Below are 17072 nucleotides of genomic sequence, written 5' to 3' on the forward strand. Positions count from 1 at the left end.
ATTTGTTTCTTGGGGGTCGGTTTGCAGGATTGAAGGAGCTGGGAGAAGTATGGGCTGGAGCAGGGGGAAATATTTAGACACAAAGGTTTGAGACTTTGCCAGAAAGGAGATACAGAGCTTCCCAGTAGAGCCGGCTTCCACATTGCTGGAGGAGGTGCTGACGACAGGGGTACTGGAGAAGGGGGTAGTATCAGTGGTTTACGGGGCTATTTTGGAAGAGGAGAAGGTGCGCTGGAAGCGATCAAGGCAAAGTGGGAGGAAGAATTGGGAGAGGGTATGGAGGAGGGGTTCTGGTGTGAGATGCTCCGGAGGGTGAACGCCTCCACCTTGTCTGCGAGGTTGGGGATCATACAGCTGAAGCACCATACAAGGGCGAGGGTGAGCCGGTTCTTTGAGGGGGTAGAAGATGTGTGTGAACATTGTGGGGGGGGGGGGGGGGGGGCACAAACCACGTTCATATGTTTTGGTCCTGTCCAAAGCTGGAGGATTACTGGAAGGAGGTTTTTAGGGTAATCTCTAAAGTGGTGCACGTGAAACTGGACCCGGGCCCTCGGGAGGCCATATTCGGGGTGTCGGACCAGCCGGGGTTGGAGACGGGTGCGGAGGCAGATATTGTAACCTTTGCCTCATTGATCGCCCGAAGGTGGATCGTGTTAGGGTGGAGGTCAACCTCTCCACCCTGTGCCCTGGCGTGGCGGGGGGACCTGCTGGAATTCTTGAGTCTTGAGAAGGTCAAATTTGAACTGAGGGGAAGGACAGAAGGGTTTTGCAATTCATGGGCATTATTAATTCTGCACTTTTGAGAATTGGATTACATCGAACATTAGGGGGTTGGGGGCTGGGAGGTTTGGGGGGGAGGGAGACTGTATGTGTTAATGGTGACTATAGGTGATTCCTGATTCCTTTTTGTCATTTGTTTATGTTAACATGCGGGCTTATATTTGGGTGTTTGGTGGGAGGATGGGATCGTTGTTATTGATATGGGGATTGGCATTGCATTCATTATTGATCATTGTTTATTGTTGGGTGCAGATTTGGGTGAAAATGTGAAAAAGGAGAATAAAAAATATATTTTTTTTAAATTGCCCCTTAGTGTCCAAAAATGTGCAGGTTAGGTGGGGTTGTGGGAATCAGGTGGAGGAATGGGACTAGGTAGGAAGCTCTTTCAGAGGGCTGGTGCAGACTTGATGGGACGGATGGCCTCTTTCTGCACTGTAGGAATTCTATATTCCGTGCTCAAAGATCATTATTTTAGTGAATGGTGGAGCAGACTTGTTGGGGGGGGGGGGCTAAATTTGAGGATGGTGCTGAGGTTTCTGGTAGAAGTAACACTGAAACTAAATTCATTGAAGATGATGCAGAATTGGCTCTGGATTGGATTAGCATTCAATCAGGATTGAGTGGCACGTATTCACCTGACTAAAAGAAATAGGGAACCATGGGCGCGATTCTCCGAAATGGCGACAGAGCGTTCGCGGCGCACGTTTCACGATGGCGTGAAACGGGCACGGGCAGTAGCGATTCTGGCCCCCACAGGGGGCCAGCACGGCGCTGGAGCGATCCACGCCGCTCCAGCCTCTCTTCCCGGTGCCAAATGGGCGCCGTGCCAACCCACGCATGTGCAGTTGGGCCGCGCCAACCCGTGACTGCGCGGGGGACTTCCACCGCGTGCCGGCCCCGACGCAACATGGCGTGGGGGTTCAGGGGCCGGCCACGTAATAAAATAGGGCCGGGGCTGGAGAAGCCGACCCGCCGATCGGTGGGCCCCAATCGTGGGCCAGACCCCATCGGAGGCCCCCGCTGGTGAAGGTGCGCTTTTCCCCGCCCCACAGGCCGCCCCCGACCCTACGCGCAGAGTTCCCGCCGGCTGCGAGCAGGGGTGTACGGCGGCAGCGGGACTCTGCCGTTTCCGCGCGGCCTATCAAGGCCGGAGAATCGGCGGCCCGGCCCCGGACAGCGGCCCACGACCGGTGCTGCACCGAACGTGCTGGTGCAAATGGCGCTGATTCTCCGCTTCTCGGAGAATCGCCTGCCGGCGCCGGATCGACGCCGCGGGAAAAAATGGCACGAACGGCGATTCTGCCATACGGCGCGGCGTGGGAGAATCGCGCCCAGTATTATTCTGCCATACGGCGCGGCGTGGGAGAATCGCGCCCAGTATTATGCTCACTGGTAACTTTGATTTAATAATTTGCTGATTATCTGAGATTGTTTCCATTGATGGGAAGGAGGTTCATGTATTTCCTATATTCAGGATTCCCCAAGTTGCTTTACAGGCAATGAAGTACTATTGAAGTTTAGGAACAAAATACAGAACAGCAAGCTCCCAGACGGGATAATAACCAGATGGCCTGTTTGTTTTTGGTGATCATTTGATTGAGGAATTAATATTGACTAAGACTTTGGGGATAACTCCCTTGCTTTCCTCTGAAATAGTATCATGGGGCCTTTACTTCCACTTGAAAGAGTAAATGGGGCCTCCATTAAACATCTCAACCAAAGACAGCACCTCAGACACTGCAGCACTCCCTCAGTACTGTAACAATTGGAATGTCAGCCCAAATATTGCTGCTGAAGCCTCTAAAGTGAGACTTGAGCCTCTAACCTTCTGACTCAGTGGCATGAATGGTGCCAACTAAGTCACAGCTGATACTTCGATCATAGTGAATCTGTATCTCAACTCCAGGAGCTGAGTTTCACAGGTCACCTATGAGTGGGTAAATGGGCAGACCGACCTGTAAATTAGGGTATCATATGACCATAAGACGTAGGAGCAGAAGTAGGCCATTTGGCCAATCGAGTCTACTCTGCCATTCAAAGATATCATGGCTGATTGCATGATGGCACCATGCCATTGACAGCATACCTGCAGCCTTGCCCCTTTTCCGATTTTACAGGTGGTCAGAGAGACGCTGGATGGGTCACCTATCCGGGGTCCAAATGAGGTCCCGAAGTGGTTAATTAACGTCCAGTTAAGGTCCTCATCCCACCAGTATTGTGATAGAGGAGGTGTCGGGAAAGGCCTAAGCTGCTGGTCAGTAAAAAGTAGGGGAGGTAACCTCCCTCCTGTGCTCTCTTTGTCAATTGGAGGGCACCCTCCCACGGTTATACCTCCTCCGTTCATCCTCACCATGTCCCCACCCCCATCCATTCAACTAGCCCCTTGCCCTCCTCGCTGGGGACTGTCTCCAGGATCTCACATTTACCTGCAGTACCAGCAGTGACCACCGCTTGGCACTGCGAGCATGCAGAGCTTCCGGCTGGCCGGCAGCTCTATGAGGTGGGACATCCTCCTGGAGATAGATGGAAGTTCTGCCTCATATTCATTGAGGACTGTCCCGTGAGAAACTAAAGTGGGGTGAACTGGCTAAGCAGAGAGAGGCACGTACCCAAAATCTATGCTGGGTGCAGGGAGCTTGACCTTAGCATAAAATCCAGCCATATCTCTCAATATTCTCATGTAACAAAAGTCTATTGATCCCAGCTCTGAAAGTTCTGGGTGGAGGACCAGGGTAAATAAATGCCAAAAAATTAGGTTAGACATCAGGAAACCCTTTGTTTCCAGACCTCTGGAAGTGAGTGCCGAATATCTTATAACCGGTTGGAAAGAAAATTGGAAGAGTTTCTGCAAGTGGAAGACTTTTTGCGGTGTACTAGATGGGTGGGTTGCCTGCCATCGTAATTCCAGTCACCATAGCAGCCTGACACTTTGCTTGAATGCCTCAAGACGTTGCAGGGCCATTTTCCAATAACGTTCCTTTGTACTGGACTATTTTACTTCTGCCTATTTCAGATATCTCTGAGATCAATGAGGAGGTCTGAATGTGGAGGGGGATCTGAGTGTGTAAGGGGATTAAAGTGCAAGGTTTCCAAATGTGGGGGAGGGTGTGAGCGTAGGGGGTACTGAGTGAAATAGGGGCGGGGTGTCTGAGTGAGGGAGGGGTCTGAGTGCGACTGGAGGAACTGTGTCTTGGGAGGGTCTGAATGCCAGGGTTGGGGGGGGGGGGTGGCTACCAAAGTGAGCAGGCATTTGAGAGTGATATGAAGCTGAATGTAGGGTGACTGAGAGAGTGTGGGAGCAACCTGTGAGCGGAGTGGAGGCTGTGCCTATGAGGAAGTGTCCGAGTGCAATGGTGACTGAGTGCAGGGGAGCAGTGTGTGTCGGGGACGCCTCAGTTTGAGTGTGGCTGAATGCGACAGGATTTAGTTTGTGGAGAGCTGGAGCCTTTACCATTTAAAAATGCAACCAAGGTAGATTGAGGCAACTAATGCTCTTGAAGATTAGCTTAGGCTATACTTTAGTCAACTTCCCCTCATTCCATTCAGTCTTCCTTCTCTACATATCCACCCAAAGGAAAAGTTGGACGATTGATTTCTCCTCTCCCTAACAGGAACAGGTTCGAGGGAAGCCCAAGGTGGGGCTGTTTCCTGGTAAGGGGATGACAAGGATGCAGTCCTGGCTTGGTGCTTCCCTCTTCTTTCCCCAGTGGTCACTTTCAAGGTCAGGAATTGTCGAAGCTTGAAATCAAAGGCACTCCCAGTGATGCTGCCTCGTCTCACTGTCCAACCTCTTTCACTCCAAGCCTTCAGGTTATTTCATAGACATTGAGCACCAGCACTTGGTGTATCCTACAATGCAGAGCAGGTTTATAATGCATACAAAACACAATGATTCAAACTCAGCACTCAACATTACCTAGAGCTAAAAGATGCAAATTTCCCTTCCCATTACAGGAGGCAGCAGCAAAGGATTCTTAAAGGGTGGCACTGGATGATCCCTACCCATTTATTTTAGTCAGTTATTCTTTGTTTTGTTTCACTGTTTCGATAATTTTGCATTAAACACAAAGAGCTTTGTTTTGAAGGGACAATTTGGACCTCAAATTTACATCACAGTTGTGATATTGATTACTCATTTATAAGGAGATTGTGTGTGAAGGGGTGTTAAAATTGTGACTGCGTTACATCATGCTTGAACATTGGGAGGTAACCTTTGACCTTTTGGGATAATGCTCTGAGCACGTGTGGGGACAGGGAGGAAGCCGCTGCCTTTCCCGCTGTCACCCCATGCCAGAAAACTGGAGACACAGAACCTGTTTGCAGTCAGAAAGTGACCTTCAACTCAAAGTAAAAGTGAGTACATTTTGTAATATTAGTACTACTCAAGATAATCGTCAAGATGGAAGGTATTGCTTTGTTCAAATCTGGGAACAGAAATTCTGGGCAGCGATCTAACTGTTTTTAGGTTGCAGGCAGGGAAGGAGATATGGACGGAGTGAATTAATGACTCAGAATGTTACTTTCACCACACAAACAAAGAATTACATAAGAGGTTTGGCCTCCGACAAGCCCCATCACCTCGCTGAGTCTCATAAACAGATTGGGGATTTTATTTGTCTTATTTTATTGCACCTGTTGGTCTGCAGTTTCACCTGTGCAGCCTTTGCTTTTGAGCCTTCGCTGTCAACAAAATGAAGGATGAAAGTGCCTGGCATTGGAACTCCCGTCAAGGCCTCCCGTGGCAGACATATATTGAGTCAGATATAAAGTAAAACTGTCTCATTAACACTCCCAGGATAGGCGCAGGACAGGCTAGGATACAGAGTAAAGATCCTTCTGTACCACCCCATCAAACACTCCCAGGTCCGGTACAGCATGGGTTAGAAACAGAGAGTAAAGCTCCTTTTTGTGCTTGTGAGCCCAAATTTGATTGAGGCTAAAGTCAAACTCAATTAATTTAGAACCTATGCAGGGGCTATATGAGGAGACTTTTATTGCATTAACTTGTGCTGGATTATCTAACCCATGCCTGAAAGTCTAGGGAACAGTGTTCTGGGCCATTTGATACCCATGCCTGTGAATCTAGGCGAATTGTGTTGGCCCACTCAATATAGAGTCTGTGGACTGTGTGCTGGCCCACTCATTAAATAGGTCCATTCTATGAAAATGTGATAGATCATTATCAGTAGTGGGAGGGGGAATCCAGGCATTGAAATTTGTTCTTAAATATTTTGTTCACTTTCCTACTGGTGATTTTGAGCAGAGAGTAGAAGGGTTAGAAATAGCTCAAATATAAAGGGGGGAGGGAATGAAACACAAAATCCACATGCACACACACAACAAGCACAGTCCAACACTTCACCTTCACCATGGACAGCATTCACAGTCTACTAGACAGCAGAATTAAAACAATCCAAACAAAACAAAACCCAAGGGGGTAATGGGATGTGGTGAATGGTTGGTTGTGAGCACTTACACAATTTGCTCACCCTCCTGAGGCTCGAGGTGATTCTAGACAGAGCACCACAACGCATGCACAGTGAGCGGATAAAAAAGAGGCAATGAGAGAGAAATGTTAGCATCAATCCATGAATATGACCAGACATTTCCACTACAAACACTAACAGTAAACACTTCCATAATAGACTTGCTTCACATCCCTTCAGAGTCTGAGTCCAGCCTCACCCCCCCCCCCCCCCCTCCCGCCTATCCTTCCATTGATGGCACTACACAGGAAGGACTTGCATTAAGCAGTAGCCTGTGACATGCTTACTCTTACCCCAAGGTGTAAATGAGATTTAAAAGAGTGAGCATTTAATGAGATTTAAGAGTGAAAGATTCTAGAACCCTACCTCACTACGTGGACTACCACATTTCACAACAACTGGTTGGGGAGGATAGAGAAGGTACTCGAATGCTGATGGTGACTAAAAAATTCTGCAAAGTCCACCTGGTTTTAGAACTCCACTCCAACCCTAGAGAGAAGCCTGGTTCTAGAACCTGCAGTTGTCTTTGATGCAACCAGGATCAGGTACTGTTAATAAGGTCACTGTTACTAAGGCACTGGTTCATACAGCTTTGTGATATGCTGCTGTGAGTGCTAGATTATTGAATTGTGTTCTCAAGGAACTAGGTTCTAGAGGTTTTGAGTGTTTGTTCGGGACCCAGGTTCTAGTACACTCAGCCAGGTAGCTGGATTCTAGAACTCAGTGTCACATTGAGTCTGCTAGGATCCAGAGCATCTGCTTTCAAAAATGAAATAAGAAAACGATTCAAGAACAAATAGACTGGCACAACAGTAATGCGAGTGCAGAAACTAGAGACACCTGGTGGTTCACATGAAGGTGACAGGACGAATTGATAAGGCTGATAAAAAATATGGGATCCTGAGTTTTTACAATAGATGTACAGCGCACAAGAGCAAAGAAGTTATGCTGAACCTTTATAACCCACTGAATAGGGCCTGCAGCTGGTGCTTTTTCCTTCGGAAGCATGTGAAGGCTTTGGAGAGGATACAGGAATTTACTGTAGAGAAACCACAAATGAAGGACTTAATTTACGGCGAAGAGACAAGAGAAGCTGAGGTTGTTCTTAGAGCAGAGAAGGTTAGGGGAGCTTTAATAAAGGTATTTAAAATTGCGAAGGGCTTTGATAAGAGTAAATAAGAAAAAACTGTTTCCAGTGTCAGACGGATCGGTAACCAAAAGACAAAGATTTAATGTAATTGACAGAAGAATCGAAGGGAAATTAGGACAAAGTTTTTTTTTCTGCACAGAGTTAATATGAGCTGGACAGCACTGCCTGAAAGGGTGGCGAAAGTCGATGCAACAGTAACTTTAAAAAGGGAAAAGGGTACTCGAGAGACTTGCATCATTATGAGGAAAGAGGAGGGGAGTGGGACTCTTTCAGCACGATGGGTTGAATGACCTCCTTCAGTGCTGTATGACTTTCAGGAGCTGTGCAAGTGGACACAGAAATTTAAAAAGAGGACAAGAGCAAAACACTGCAGGTGCTGAGAATCTGAAATAAAAACAAACACTGGAAATTCTCAGTAGGTCTGGCAGCATCGGAAATGACAAACAGGTTGTCGACCTGAACCACTTCCCCCCCCTCCACAGAGGGTGCCAGAGCTTCTGAGCATTTTCACCCTCTCTGTCTTCACTTGAGTTAAAACAGAAGTTGCTGGGATCTGTTTCTGGGCTGAGAGGCATGCGACAAAGCAGGGTATTAGGTCAAACACAAGAGAATGCTGTTCCTTTGTGTGTGTGTGTGTGTGTGTGTGTGAGAACCTCGTGTGTTTTAGACACTGTCCTCTCAGCAGCAGCTTCTCTTGCATCAGTGGAACATTCCCATTCCACGCCAAGTTATTGGGCAATTATGTGTGCGCAGCTGCACCATGCAGGAACCACAGTGAGTTGTCAATTCACTTCAAGCAGCAAACCATAGCAACTGGAAACTTTGTCTGAGTTATCCGTTGCATATGAACTTGGGAAATAGAAGTACTGCTGTATTAATGGGATTCTATGGAAGAATAGACTAGACTGTGTACTTCCATTCATATGAATGATTTCTATTAGGTCCAAAAATGAATACCAAATATTTTATGTTAAATTTTATATTAATCTTTATTGTCACAAGTAGGCTTACATTAACACTGCACTGAAGTTGCTGTGAAAAGCCAATAGTCGCCACATTCCGGCGCCTGTTCGGGTACACAGAGGGAGAATTCAGAATGTCCAATTCACCTAACAGCACGTCTTTCGGGACTTGTGGGAGGAAACTGGAGCACCCGGAGGAAACCCACGCAGATACAGGGAGGATGTGCAGACTCCGCACAGACAGTGACCCAAGCCGGGAATTGAACCTGGGACCCTGGAGCTGTGAAGCAACAGTGCTACCCACTGTCTACCGTGCCGCTGTATGGAATGTGTGACGTTTGAATCCAATGTTCAAGTTCACTGTCGCCTTGTGCTAATCAAGAGTTTAGATCAAAGCTATTTTGCCCCCATGCCTCTGGCATCAGGCAGGACTGTGTAGGTGTGTGAGTGGAGGGGGGGGGGGGGGGGGATCTGAGTGTGTCGAGTATAGCAGTCAAACAGAGCACTGTTATCTTATCTCTGTCCCATATTGAACAATAACATTTTGGAAGAAAGGAAGTTGAGACCTGAAGGGACTTTGAAACAAGTCTAATCTGATTTTAAGATTCCCTGTTGGCAAATGAGGCAGACATTAGCAGCCAGGATCCTTAAACAGCCAAAGCCATGGTATGTTCTCAGTGAATGGTGCATCCCATACAGGAAGATCCATGCTAACCATAATCACACACAAATGCAACAGTTACACATTATTAAGGAAATCAGGTTCTCGGTAAGAATGCGATTTTTACATATTAGATTATAATCCAAAATATCATCAGTCATTCCTTTCCAAAAGCCCATGTTGTAGTAATGTTCCATTGTCAGTATGGTGCCATGAGCAATGGTGCGTTGTGAGGCTGGTGTATCACTGGATCAGTTTATTTATTACTCTAGGATTTTCTGAATTTATTCCGCATGGATGAGATGACCAGAGATGAGCCTATATCATTGACCCCTATTTCATTACTTCGGGTCAGTTGTAGACCACCTAACCTTTGTCTCTGATTCTTGGTAGACTTGTCACTATGACTTCCAGCTCAACCATGGGTAATTCACCATCCCGTCAGTGCCCATCAGGGTCCTGCCTGGTTGTGGCTTATTGACCATGCTGAGACTCAGCGCTGCTCCTTTTTCACAGCACTCCAGTGTAAGAACTCAAAGCGTAAAATAGGATTGTTGGCAGAATCCTGGATCTTAAAGCTTTAATTTTTTTTTTCTGATGGGGTGCAGCCTCCACTTTGGAATGTGTCACAGTGGCATGATTGGAATCAAGAGCTTAGCGTGTTGTGGAAATCCAAGGTGTCATTACTTTTTGTTGCAGATTTCCTGAGATTCCTGAAACCAAGGGACTGATTGGGACTGGAGGTCTCAACAAAAAGTCAGTGAGTAACATTGAAAACAGGGAACTAATAGAAACCAATCAATGCAAAAGTCTGGATCTTCCAATGACTGGCTCCCTCTGCAGGCTATCTCTGTGTTTTTAAAAATCATGGGCGCAATTCTCCCATCGGGAGTCTAAGTCCCGACGCCGGAGTGAAAACTGGAGTGTTTCACTCCAGCGTCGGTGGCGGGTCCCAGCCCCCTATTCGCCCACCCCTGGGGGCTAGGAGTGGCGTCGCGTCATTTACGCACGCCGGGCCTTGGCGGCACGTACGTGACGTGGCCGGCGCCGTGTAAATGACGTCACCCGCGCATGCGCGGTTGCCGTCCGCCCCGAGGCCGCCCCGCAAGAAGATGTCGGATGGATCTTGTGGGGTGGCAGAGGAAAGGAGGTCCTCCTTCAGAGAGGCCGGCCCGCCAATCGGAGGGCACCGAACGCGGGCCAGACCCCTTTTGAGGCCCCCCCCGGTGCAGGAACCCCCCCCCCACAGGCCGCCCCCCCCCCAGCGTTCCCGTGCTGTTCCCGCCGGCAGCGACCAGGTGTGGATGGCGCCAGCGGGAACCTTTCGTGTTGGGCAGGCCGCACGGCCCATCCGGGCTGGAGAATCACCACTCGCCCGTTACAAACGGTGAGCGGCGATTCTCCCAATGGCCAGCCGTGATTCTCGCCGCGCCGGTTTGGGGGGGGGGGGGGGGGGGGGAATCGCGTGCGGGTGTCGGGGCGGGACTCGCGTGGCACCCCGGCGATTCTCCCACACGGCTTGGGGGGGGGGGGGGGGGGAGAATTCCGCCCATATACCTTTATTGAGGAAATTTTTCATGACAACAAAATAACACTACGCTATACAACAAAAACTTAAAGATACAATGCAAAAATATCAATACTTAACAACCCCACTGAACCCCACCCTTCAACATATCCCGAAAAACTAACCAACTAAATCCCACCCCCCCAACAGCTAATTGTGACTAACTCTCTGAAAAAGGAAATGAATGGCTGCCATCTCAATTAGAATGCATCTACTGACCCCCTAATGGCGCACTTGACCGTCTCTAGATATCGGAACTCCATCAGGTCGCCCAACATGTCCGAGCGACTGGGTGGAGTAGGAGATGTCTACCCAAGCAGAAGTTTCCTCCGGACTATTAACGAGGCAAGTTGAGGACATCTCCCTTCACCGGCAAGTCCAAAACCCCGCATGAGGCCACATGCAGAAAGCCTCCAGCTCGATATCAAGAATACCTGACATGTTGTTAAAGAAGGAGACCCAGAAGTTTACAAGCTGAGGACTCGACCAGAACATACAGGTATGATTTGCCAGCCCCCGAGAACAATGTTCACATCTGTCCCCCACCCCCGCAAAAAACACTCATCCTCATCTTGGTCAGATACGTCCTGTGCACCGCGTTGAACTGAATCAAGCTGAGCCTGGCACAGGAGGAGATTGAGTTGATCCTGTGAAGAGCCTCAGTCGACACCCACCCACTAAACACCGGACTCAGTTCACCCTCCCACTTCCTCTTCATTTCATCCAATAGAGCCTGGTCACTGACAGAATCTGTCCATAAATGTCCGAACTCTTTCCCTCACTCAACTCGGCCAGAGGTAAGGGGCGAAATTCTCCCCCAACGGCGCGATGTCCGCCGACTGGCGCCAAAACGGCGCCAATCAGACGGGCATCGCGCCAGCCCAAAGGTGCGGAATGCTCCGCATCTTTGGGGGATAAGCCCCAACATTGAGGGGCTAGGCCGGCGCCGGAGGGATTTCCGCCCCGCCAGCTGGCGGAAATGGCGTTTGGTGCCCCGCCAGCTGGCGCGGAAATGCGGCGCATGCGCGGGAGCGTCAGCGGCCGCCGACAGTTTCCCGCGCATGCGCAGTGGGGAGAGTCTCTTCCATCTCTTCCGTGGAGGCCGTGGCGGAGGCGGAAGGGAAAGAGTGCCCCCATGGCACAGGCCCGCCCGCAGATCGGTGGGCCCCGATCGCGGGCCAGGCCACCGTGGGGGCACCCCCCGGCGTCAGATCGCCCCGCGCCCCCCCCAGGACCCCGGAGCCCGCCCATGCCGCCTGGTCCCACCGGTAAATACCAGCTTTGATTTACGCCGGCGGGACAGGCAATTTCTGGGCAGGACTTCGGCCCATCCGGGCCAGAGAATTGAGCGGGGGGTCCCGCCAACCGGCAGGGCCCGATTCCCGCCCCCGCCCAATCTCCGGTACCGGAGACTTCGGCGGGGGCGGGATTCACGGGCGGGAACGGCCAACGGCCATTCTCCGACCCGGCGGGAGGTCGGAGAATGACGCCCCATGTCCTTGACAGAAACCTAGTTGAAGGGTGATAACTACCTTCCCTAAATTAATCATAAAATCATAGAAATTTATAATGCCGGAGGAGACCAAGCGGCCCATCAAGTAGCTACCTCGCCTAATCCCAGAGTACTCTACTCATCGAGTAGCTACCTCGCCTAATTCCACTTTCCAGCTGTGGTTCCATAGCCTTGTAGGCAGTTACAGTACTTCTAGTACATATCCAAGTATTTTCAAATGTTATGAGGGTTACTGCCTCGACCACCCTCTCAGGCAGTGAGTGCTGGACCCCCATCTGGGTGAAAACATTTCTCCTCAAATTGCCTACAAATAGTAATCCAGCGGTGGCCATACCAATGATCTACACAGTTCCAGCATCACCTCCCAGTTCTTGTATTCTGTACCTTGGCTAATAAAGGCAAGTATCTGTGTGCCTTCTTGAGCACCTTCCGGTCACCTTCAAGGATTTGTGGACATACAATCCAAGGATCCTCTGTTCCTCAACATCTCTCAGAACTCTACTCTTTATTGTGGATTCCACTGCCTTGTTACTCTTGTCCAAATGTATTGCCTCACACCTTTCTCGACTGGATGCATTTGCCACTGTTGCGCCCCTTGGATTAGTTGATAATTTCCTGTGGCCTACAGCCTTCTTCTCCATTATAATTTTTATTTTGGGCACGATCCTCTGGCTGTTCACGCTGGTGGGATATTCCGGTCCTGCCGATGGTGGACCTCCTGCCGCGGGTCTCCTGGCAATGTGGGGTGGATTAAATGGGAAATCTCATTGACAGCGGTGGGACTAGAAGATCCCGCTGCTACCCAATGGTGGGCGTCCTCCCACCACGGATAAACACACCAAGGCGAGGCCAGATAATCTCACCGCGTCTGCAAACTTTTCAATCATAAGTCCTACATTTAAGTCCAAATCATTTACCTATACCACAAAATGCAGGGGATCTAGTACTGAGCCCTGTGGAATACCACTGGAAACAGCTTTCAGTGACAAACGCATCAACAGACCATTATCCTTAGTTTCCTGGATCCAACTTGCCACTTCACCTTGAATCCCATGCATATTTACTTTCTTGACCAGTCTGTCATGTGTGACCTTATCAAGACCCTTGCTAAAATTAATATAGATGATACCAAATGCACGAGCTTCATCAAACTTCTTGGTATCTCCACAAAATATCATGTTAATCCGACATCAGCTTTCCTGAGCAAATCCTTGCTGACTGTCTTTTGATTAACCCGTGTTTGTCTAAATGAAGATTTATCCCGTCCCTCTGTCAGGATTTTCCAATATATTTCTCACCCACTGAGGATAGGCTGACTGGCTTGGAAATAGTTTGTCTATTTCTTTCTCCCTTTTTAAACAATGGTAAGGTGGTGGTCTTCCAATCTTCTGGCACCATACTTGTAGCCAAAGAGAGTTGGAAAATGACGGTCGGGGTCTCTGCTATTTTTTTTCTTGCTTTTCATAAAGGTTAGGGTTCATTTCACATGGGTCTGGAGATTTATCCATTTTCAAAACTGTTGAACCCCTTAATACTTCCTCTCTCACAATGTTAATTTCATCTAAGATTTCACACTCCTTCCCCCGATTGAAATGTCTGTATTGTTCCTTCCTTTTTTGAAAATAGATACAAAATATTCACGAAGAATACTGCTAACACCCTCCAATTCCCCGCATAGATTACCCGAAAGGTCCCTAAAGGCTCTACTCTTTTTTAGTTATTCTCTTGCTCTTTATGTATTTATAAAAAAAGCCTTTGGGTTTCCCTTGATTTTACTTTCCAATATTTTATGCCCTTTTTTACTTTTCCAATGTTCTTTTTAATTTCACCCCTACACTCTTTATACTCCTCCAGTGTTTCTGTAGCATTGAGCCCTCGGTATCTGCCAGAAGTTTTCCTATTTTTCTTTGTTTGTTTCTTTAAGACCATTGACATCCAGAGACTCTAGATTTGTTACTCCCACCCTTTTCTTTCAAGGGAACATACATGCTCTGAACCCTCATTTCCTGAATACCTCCCACTGACCTGGCATTGATTTATTTTCAAGTAGCTCCTTCCAGTCCACTTTGGCTAAATCACATCTCAGCTTAGCAAAATTAACTTTTCCCCAATTAAGAACTTTTATTCCTGCTCTGTCTTTGCCTTTATCATAACTCCCCTAAATCTAACTAAATTATGATCACTTCCACTAAAATGCTCCCCACCTGATATCCCTTCCACTGCCATAAGACCATAAGACATAGGAGCAGAATTAGGCCATTCGGCCCATTGTTTCTGCTCCGCTATTCAATCATGGCTGATATGTTGCCCATCCCCATTCTCCTGCTTCTCCCCATAACCCGATTCCCTTATTAATCAAGAATCTATCTATCTCTGTCTATAGTACACATCCTGTTATCTGATTGCCTTCATTCAACCCATCTGGCCTCATTTCTTGATGCTTTTACATATCACACACCGATGTTTTTTTCTTAAACAATAGTACAACCCCTCAATTCCTTGTTTGACGTCATTCTCCCTGGGTGTAACTTCCAACAATTACACCACCAAGACCTTTGTAGAAAAGGTCTGGCTCATTTCACCAAATCACATGCAGATCTGACCTTCTCCTCCTCTGTCACTTTCTCCTCCTTTGAGCATCTTGTCTTGTTCCAACCTCTCAATTAAAATCCTTGTTCTCTGGCACCTACCCAAGTACAATATCTTCATTGTTCCTTAGCTTATGCACTGCCAGGTTGCCAGGTCAGCACAGTCAAGGGGTGAGGCTTGAGGGGAGGGATAAGGGAGGCATGGGGCGAACCTGAAATGGGGGGCCTGAAACTTTGTGATGGGGTATGCTCACTTGGGAGGGGGGTTCCGATGCCCATGAGGATGGAAGGGTGTGGCGTTGGGTCGCCCTCATGCCTGGTGGGTGGGAGGGGGGGGGGAAAGAGTCACACTGATGTTTAGTGATGGGGGAGGTGGTTACCCCTCCAGGGTCGAAGGTTGGGGGTGTTGCCCATGTCTGCGGGGAGGTTAAGGATGTCCATGGGTGGGGGATGTGGAGGACCCTCAACCTCATTTTGAGATCTGGGAACACTTACAAAATGGTGGCCTGATCTCTGAAGAGCCAGTCTTGCTGGCAACTTTAGTTCTCCACTGCAGAAAATAAATTCTAGGATTTTCCAGTGAGAAACTCTTCAAGCTCCAAAAAAAATGACTTTAATGTGGATGAATACTGGTCTGGATCACACTCAACACCAGGCGTGAATCACTCCGCCCAAAATGACACTTGGTCATTTTTTTGGAAGAACTGTGTCTAATAGGTTTCAGTAGCTCATGGATTTCTCTGCTCCAAGATTGAGACCATCTGATCCGCTGCCTCTACTGCTTTCTTTCCTTCCACTAGCCTGGAGGGTATAACCTGCCCTGTCCTACCCTGAACTCCTCCTCTGGTTTCACTCATATCTCCCTTCATGCTCTCTCTGTGCTCATCTTGTTATTGAGACCCATCTGTTAAGCTGATATTGTTCATTTCTCACTCACCTCAGGTATAATCATTTTTGTTTAAATCACCAATCATCACCTTGCTCTTCAAAAAAACAATCACTGTCCTTGCAAACTAGTGTCCCATCTCCAACCTCCTTTCCCCTCTAAAGCCCTTGAAAGTGTTGCCACCTCCCAAACTCCATGTCCATCTATCCGGGATCTCCTTGTCTGATTCACTCCAAATAGGTTTCTGCCACTGCCATAATGTCAAACCAGCTCTTATCAAAGTCACAAACATCCTATGATAATGATGAACTATCCCTCCTCATCTTTCTCAACTTATGTGCAGCCTTTTGTACAGTTCGCACACCATCTTCCTCCAATGGCTTTCCAGCTGCATGGAACTGGATTTGCCTGGTTCCATTTTTATCTATCTAATCATTGCTAGGGTATCGCTTGTAATGGCTTCTCTTCTTGCACAGTTACATCTGTTGTTCCACAGGGCATTCCACCATTAGAAATTTCAACCTCTGATTGGGAGTCTAACATTCCACCTTTAAAAACTCGGGACTCTCTGACTGGGAGTCTAATATTCTATTACTGGAGGTACCAACCTCTCGAATTGGTAGTCCAACACTCCATCAGTCTCTCACTGACTGGGACAGAAACATTCAGTGAAATCCCCGCACCATTCTATAGCTCACAAGGGATCTGAGGTCCCGTACAATTATTTCCAGCTTCCCCAAAGATGCCGACCCATGTTTCTGTGTGTAGGGCAGACCCTCAAAAAAAGCAGACATGAAATATCATTTCTTTTAGCTTTCCTGAAATAAACAAAAGATATGCAGGAACATGATGGGGAGAGAGAGCATTCAACAATACCTTTGTTACCTCTAGATTTGACTATTCAAACACACTCCTGGCTTTGGTTCCACATCGTACTTGTGGTAAACTTGTGGTCATCAGAAACCCTGCTGCCCAAGTCCTAACTTGCACCAAATGCTGTTCACTCATCATCCTTGGACGCACTGACAGATGCTAGCTCTTCAGTAAACAACACCTTGATTTTAAAGTTTTCATCCTTGTGTTCAAATTCTTCTATGGCCTGGCACCTCCCTATCTCTGTACTCCCCACCAGCCCTGCAACCTTCTGAATATCTGGGTTCCTCTAATTCTGGCCGCTTGAACATCCCCGCTTTTAATCGTTTCACCATTGCACACTTCACTTTCTATTCTCAGAAGCCAGTTGGTGAAGGATGGAACTGGAGCCAATCTTTTCACACTGTTATGCTCATTCGCAGGGCTGCACATTACAAGCATGCACCTCATAATTCAACAAGCAGAGATTTTGTCTACGTCTGCTCATAGGGCACTCTAGTGAATGCCCAGTTTATAACCACCTGCTTACAATTAAACATAGTTAATATGAAATGAATATGCGTTGCCGGTAAAGCTAGCAATCATGGTTCATTCCTTAACCGCCCT

General features: G+C 48.0%; 1 protein-coding gene across 5 annotated transcripts in view; it reads right to left on the reverse strand.

Moving 5' to 3' along the window:
- Positions 1-17072, reverse strand: part of LOC140387908 (SH3 and multiple ankyrin repeat domains protein 3-like) — a 1536301-nt gene that overhangs the window by 2370 nt on the left and 1516859 nt on the right. The window contains exon 26 of one of the 5 annotated variants that reach the window (XM_072471212.1): positions 6257-6291. The exons of the other annotated variants lie outside the window; for them this stretch is intronic. Coding sequence (XP_072327313.1) covers position 6291 — 1 coding nt within the window. The 3' untranslated portion in view covers positions 6257-6290. The remainder of the gene's footprint in view (positions 1-6256; positions 6292-17072) is intronic. 5 annotated transcript variants of the gene reach the window in all.

The sequence above is a fragment of the Scyliorhinus torazame genome, chromosome 13 (assembly GCF_047496885.1).
Source record: "Scyliorhinus torazame isolate Kashiwa2021f chromosome 13, sScyTor2.1, whole genome shotgun sequence".
NCBI lineage: Eukaryota > Metazoa > Chordata > Chondrichthyes > Carcharhiniformes > Scyliorhinidae > Scyliorhinus > Scyliorhinus torazame.